Source organism: Brachyistius frenatus, unplaced genomic scaffold, assembly GCF_029030835.1.
Source record: "Brachyistius frenatus isolate BFR_SWC_R1_liver_20210118 unplaced genomic scaffold, ASM2903083v1 Contig_54, whole genome shotgun sequence".
Taxonomy (NCBI): domain Eukaryota; kingdom Metazoa; phylum Chordata; class Actinopteri; family Embiotocidae; genus Brachyistius; species Brachyistius frenatus.
This window is the reverse complement of record NW_027210653.1, coordinates 372,339-378,696: the sequence shown is the minus strand read 5'-3', so window position 1 is coordinate 378,696 and position 6,358 is coordinate 372,339. Positions and strand designations below refer to the sequence as shown.

Genomic DNA, 6,358 nt, shown 5'->3' with positions numbered 1-6,358 from the left:
CACAGTCTTTTTTTTTTTTTTTTTTTACCATGAAACTGGATCCGAATTGGACCGTGAGCTCAACCTGCAGTCTTTTGTGACGGAGCAAGCTTCTTCTTGTTGGGCAGGTTTTTGAGTTGAGTATTCCTCAAGTGCAGGTGATGTTGTTAAATCAAATGAAAATATTGATTCGGTTTATTTAAACATTCTTCATATGGTCTTTATTAATCAAATTAATTTCTCGTGTTTGGATTGCACATACGCAAGTAGAGTAACAGATTTCCCCTGGTTCAAAATTTGCAGTTGTCCATTTTAAATATTTTTTTCTTCTCTATTTTAAGCTATACTCTAAAGCGCCTCTGTATTCTTGAGGAACAATCAGTTTCGTGCAGAGGTTTACAAAATGTTTAGACGATGTACCAAACCCAATTTCCCAAGTATCACTTCCCATGGTAGATACCAAAACTTAAAAAAAAACAAAAATTCTAAATAAAATTCACTGATTAAACCAAGTTACAGCATCAAAAAGGCTAAATAGCGACAACATAAGGCTCTACAGCATTGAACGGTTCGTCTGACTTGTCCGGTCCGGCCTCGTCACCTTCCTCTCGATTCCGTTTTGGACCATGGAGATATATCAAAATTAAACTCGTTCCGTTGGCTCAATCTAACGCCTGGGGTGTCGGTATCCGACCGGGTCGAGCCAAATTTAGCATTATGCTGACATCACGCAAAGTGACTGACAGGGAAATTTTTATTTATAAACTATTTGAATGATCACCGACTACTTTTTTTTTTTTTTTTTGCATCTTTGTAATGCGATGCGTATGTTTGTAATAGAATGACACCAAATGGCTTAAAATTGTGCAGGTTGGAGTGCTGTTGTTGGGCCTTCCAGCAGTAGGCAGCTCGGTGGAGCCCGGTCGTACTAATACCACCGGCTTTGTGGTGGACGTATCACAGTTTGTACGGCGCTAGTTTATTGTTGTACAGTGATCTATAGCGGCACGACCAACAAGACTGTACAACAACAAAAAGTCACCAGCAGGATCATGCCGGTGATCTGGAAAAACAAAACAATTTCTCACTTTGAAAACCTGAACATAACATCCGAAGAGGAAAGCACTGAGGTTTATTAGACTGCGGCACAACACGAATAACACACCCTGATCTTACCTGCTCGCAGTCTATAGTATGAATGCCTGCTTCAGTAAATGTGTACAGTGCTCATGACGGAGGTAGAGTTGGACAGGGGAAAAAGACAGATTGGACAAAGGAGCACAGGGACCATTATACCCTTCAGAGGGCTATTTCGACCCCCTTGTAACTGATGTTGCAGTCATTCTCTGCTGTCCTCTGCTCTCATGCTCTATGACAAATATCTGTTTTCTCTTTCGATCATCCTCGGGGCTGAAATAATGCACTTTGCCGTCCCTTGTCCCCAAATGCCAGGCATGCATCAGCACTTATATCCTCTCAATACTTGGCGCTCTCTTCTTTTGTAGCACTACACCCTCTCCGTTTCTCCCGTCCGTGCTCTTTTATTTGGGCTTTCTTTGGAACTAATGATACCGTGAAAAGCTGATGTCAGCGTCTGGTGGCCACAGTCTTGTGGAAAAAAAAAAAACTAGACCAAAAAAAGTGGCAAAATAAAAGAATGAACTTATTTCAATTATTCGGTGTGCTCCTAGCCACAGATGAAAAATGATAATCTGGAAAGCACTTCACACTCTATGGTTTTTGTTCTCTGGAGAACTGTGTTCATTGTGTTTTGTAACACTGTGGCTGCAATGCAAATCACAATCATACCCTCTCGTTACTTGTTATCTCTTCTTCAGATGTGGAATCGAAAAAGAGTCCTTGAGCTGGGCCTCTCCACAATGCTCACCCCCCCACCGCCCACCACCACCGCCCACCACCACACCCACACACCATCTTTTTACAGGCAAATCTCTTTCTTCAGATACCAGCACGAACGCACACACACAGAGACACACATTTCTGACATATGGATTGAGTATATTCTTAGACATGTTGTTTACCCTTCATGCTTGACATGATTTCAGAGTGGAGGTGGTACCAAGCTGTCCTTCTCTTGCGCGTTACATGTTTCAAAAGACAAAGCTTGAAAGCTGTGCCGTCAAATGCGGCAGATACTCAATTATACAAGCATTTCGTGGAGTCGAGTGCTCATGCGTGTGCTCGGCCTCAATGTAATGACCCAGGCCATTTGTACAGTTCCATAACTATCTCCCATCAAAAGATGTGCAAAGTAAACCATGGACTAATGGCTGAAGCCTATAATGAATATTCCACTAAAGGAGAAACTAGTGTGGAGGAGAGGAATGTGATTTGCAGTACATTCACAAGACCGCAATCTCTGGTTAAAGTCAAAAACATGGAATAGTTTTGATTACGTGAAAACGGCAGTTATGGCATGATACGGGTCGATCGGCCTCTACAACAATAAAACCATCTCACCAATACTCTGCAAGAGATTATTGAATGGCCTTGAGCGCGCTAATTCTTTAGCCCGTTAGAGGACTTATTTTGTTGTTTTGGAAGCGAGGGGAGCATCAACCCTCCCATGACAGTAGATTAAGCATCCATGAAGTAGCAGTAAATAATGTAAACACACAGAGAGGAGATGAGACCTGTGCAGAAAGAGGAAATGGAGCGTTAAAAGGTGGCACATTTGTCAGGACTACCCTTGGGCTAAAAAGCCCATCCTAATCCCCACCTGACTCACCTAGTGCACGTACTTTAATCTTAAAAAAGTCTCTGCAGAGCATCAGGCTTCACAACAGGTTCCAGACACCAGACAGGTAATAAACCATGGGTACTAAATACTAATTCATGTCTTTGAATTGAGTGCATGCACACAACACCACATTTTGTATTGTATGGACAACATTTTTTTAATGATTTATCTGTTTTTTCCCCCATCTTTATAGCATCTATTGTTTTGTAAATATAGGCAAAGTGTATAATTGCGTAGTTGCAATATATTGTTGGATAAAAAACAAATTCTGTTCAGTCCTCTATTGTTCTCAATTGTATCTTTTAATATATTACAAATGTTTATATACTATAGGCAATGTGTCAAAGTGTGAACGTGCAGTTATTTTTATTATCTGTGTAACAATATTGGACATACTCTCAATGGCGGTTTAACAAATCCTTTAAAATGCACTCGTTATACAGCCGAATATGCGGCTTTTGTCCGAGTTCATTAAATTACCATATTCAGACCGAACGACATTCCTGTGCCACTGAATGGGACCTCACGGCACGCCAGTAAATGAACTGAAGTCACTGGAAAGACAGTCAGTGGTGGCGTTTTTAATAAAGGTCATACTTGGATGTTGTAGCAAGACATCCTCTTCAGCACATAGAGCTGCAGGTCATTCTGAAGTCACAAGAACTTACGACACTAGACACCACAGATCTACAGATAACCTCCGAAAAGCTTCCGCGTCGTAAAACTCACCAGGTCGAGTAAACAAACATGAACTCACCTTTCGTGGAAGAATAATGAACTTTTATTCTTAGCCGTGTCGAAATTAATAATTAGCCCTTTTCTTTAAAGGAACCATTCTCCCTCTTCTCAGAGCAGGCTCAGCGAGTGGTCATCGGACCGTTGACCCCGCCTCCAACCTGGCCGTTCATAAAAAAGAAACCTCAGACTGAACCGTGGGCTTTTTCTCTTTTTCTGATCAACCTTAATATTGATCGCTCGTCCCTCTCTGTCTGAGTTCATCTCACACTTTACGATTGTTTGTCGTGAAGAACGCATACTATTAATTGCGACTAATTGAGTTTAATTATAGCCTGCAACCGACGACGGCGTTGTTTTATTCTTTTTCTCACAAGAAGTATTTTTGATCATCTCGTAAGGATAAATCCAGTCATCTCTCAACCCGGACAAAGCTCTGAAGATCCTTTTTGCCAGAGCTGACAGCTGTTGCATCACTGCACCCTGGTCGTCGATCCTCAACAAAACCCAACGGTACCAGCAGAAGAAGCCCGGACGGGACGCCAGCTGCAGGAGTGAACACCCACAGCACGACGCCAAACTCCAGGCCCCTGACATCTGCACAGAGGTCCGCAAGAAAGAGGCTCGTCTAGATGACCGGGACCACCCTCCAGTAGGCAGAATCTATCTGAGTACTTTGATCCATTGAGTTGATGTCTGATAGCTGATTTATCCAATTCTAAATAACTTAAATCTCTCATTTACGTCAGGAACTAGCTCCGTTTTAATAATTTAACTGTAATTCTTCCCACCATCACTCCGCTATAGTTTTGAAGTCCTGTTAACCACAACAATGATCCATACACTACAATATATATTTGTTTATTCTTGGTGTAAATATTGTTCAGTAAATATCCTCATAGACCAAGCACAAGTTTTTGTGTGTTTCCTGGAAGATATCGAAAGAAATCCCTGAATGCAGAAGTCACGGTTCAGATTATGTCGACTGATCACTTGTATATCTGCCTGTACAGCCTCTTCAAATTAAATCTTAATTCTTTCTGCTCGACAGAAAGTGGTGCCCCGAATATGAATCTAATCCGCTACAATGCGGCAGCGTAAAAATGGTACGGCAGACCTATTTGTTTATTATCTGTGTGATCAGGGGTGAGCAGCTTGTAAAACATGTTATAAACCTTTTACAGCCGTCTTTTGGTCCACACAAAAAGTGATGCACTTGTCCATGTAGTTGTTGACGTGTATTTTCGCTGGTCACTAAAGAGACTTATAAATTCATATATAGGGAATTTGTTGGACTGTAGTCAATGAGACAAAGACTATACTGTGGTTTCAACTGCCCCTTTCAAAGAAAAAGGAAAGATATTTAGATTTTGATCTAATAGTTTATAGTACTTAGTAAAACAAGCACATTTTCTTTTGTAACGACTCTTTAACTATAGTTCCAAACTGCCTAACCTCCATGTGCTGAGACGTCCTGAGATTTGCTGAGTGTAGGTGATAATAATTCTTAGAACAGGTGCCGCACCATAAGCCCTAAGGCCTGGGGAAGTGAATGATTAGTGGCACTCCCCCAAGATGCATTGCTCTTCTGTATTAAAACCAAACTCTGCCTTTTATTCCCTCCAGGGTTTATTAAGTGGGCCAGTTGCCATAGCGACGCTTTGGCAGGATATTGCCAGGATAAGCCGTAATGGGTCTCCTGACGCAGTTCACTCTGCTCCTGTGGAAGAACTTCACTCTCCGGAAGAGACAAAAGGTACACTTGTGCTCAGCACCCTCTTTACACGTCAACGTATATCTGTTAAAATTGGTCAGCAATGGAGGGAAAATGAGGATGTAGTCCCAGGGTTGTGTTATCAAGGGCAACCAAGTTATTCATGGGAGGGAAAAGGTAATAGGTGGGATTTACTCCGAAAATTGTCTCCCATAGAAGTAAGCCACCTTTAACTCTCCCACTAGAGAACAAGAACAATCTTACCTTAATGCCGACCAATTCAAAGTGTCACCTTCAATTTTTGGTGATCTATCTCCGGTGCACATTATGTCACATTGCCTGCATTTTACTTCTAACAAAGCCTGTCTTTGGCCCAGTGGGAGTTGGATAGGGAGTGACGAATGTTAAATGCTTTGTTTGAAGGGCAAATACTCTCTTTGTCTTTTCTTACCAACAGCCTGACCTGAGAAATGTCACCCAAAAAGTGTCACTACAGTTTTTAAAAGTGTTAGCAGACAATTCAGTGTAATTAATTTTGACTTTTCAACTCTGATCCCCACATCCTGCCAGCGAGTTTCAGAGGCGTGATTTCTTTTTAAAATTTTTTAAAAAAGCAGCAGAATTACATATTTTATCAGCCAGAAGCTGAAAAAAAAAGTAATTGTTCAGTTTTCAAATCTTTCGACTGTCATTGATACCGTTGTGCACCGAACACTTCTGTTTGAAAACATAATCAAGTTTAAGATTAAAAGTTTGATAAATCACTTTATTTGACAAATTTGACCAAAGATGTATTGTTTAGATTCCATCTTTTTTTGATTTTGCAAAATTAGCAAAGATATTCCACATATATTTTTCTCCTGTTTGGATTTATGATTTTATACCGATGCTAAAATCCTAAATCTGACATTTCACCGGCAGCTCATTGTTTTATACCGACTGCATCTTCAGCTATATACATACAATGTACTTAAATAATATGTGATGCTTCAACTTCATCTGAAATGTCAACTGCTTTTATCTTTCCTGCTACCACCGACAAACTCAACTGCTTTCAGTGTTTCACTTCAGATGTTAGTTCAAGTGCTCACAACAGGACAACTGAGGGATTCAAATGCCTGCAGCTGTTGCACTTCAACTGATTCCACCTGCTTCAAATACTTGAAGTG

General features: G+C 40.9%; 1 protein-coding gene across 1 annotated transcript in view; it reads left to right on the top strand.

The window, feature by feature from the left end:
- The first annotated feature begins 5,165 nt into the window (after positions 1-5,165).
- LOC138624703 (phospholipid-transporting ATPase ABCA1) overlaps positions 5,166-6,358 on the top strand; it is a 143,641-nt gene continuing 142,448 nt past the window's right edge. Inside the window, exon 1 of the mRNA XM_069705081.1 lies at positions 5,166-5,231. Coding sequence (XP_069561182.1) covers positions 5,166-5,231 — 66 coding nt within the window. The remainder of the gene's footprint in view (positions 5,232-6,358) is intronic.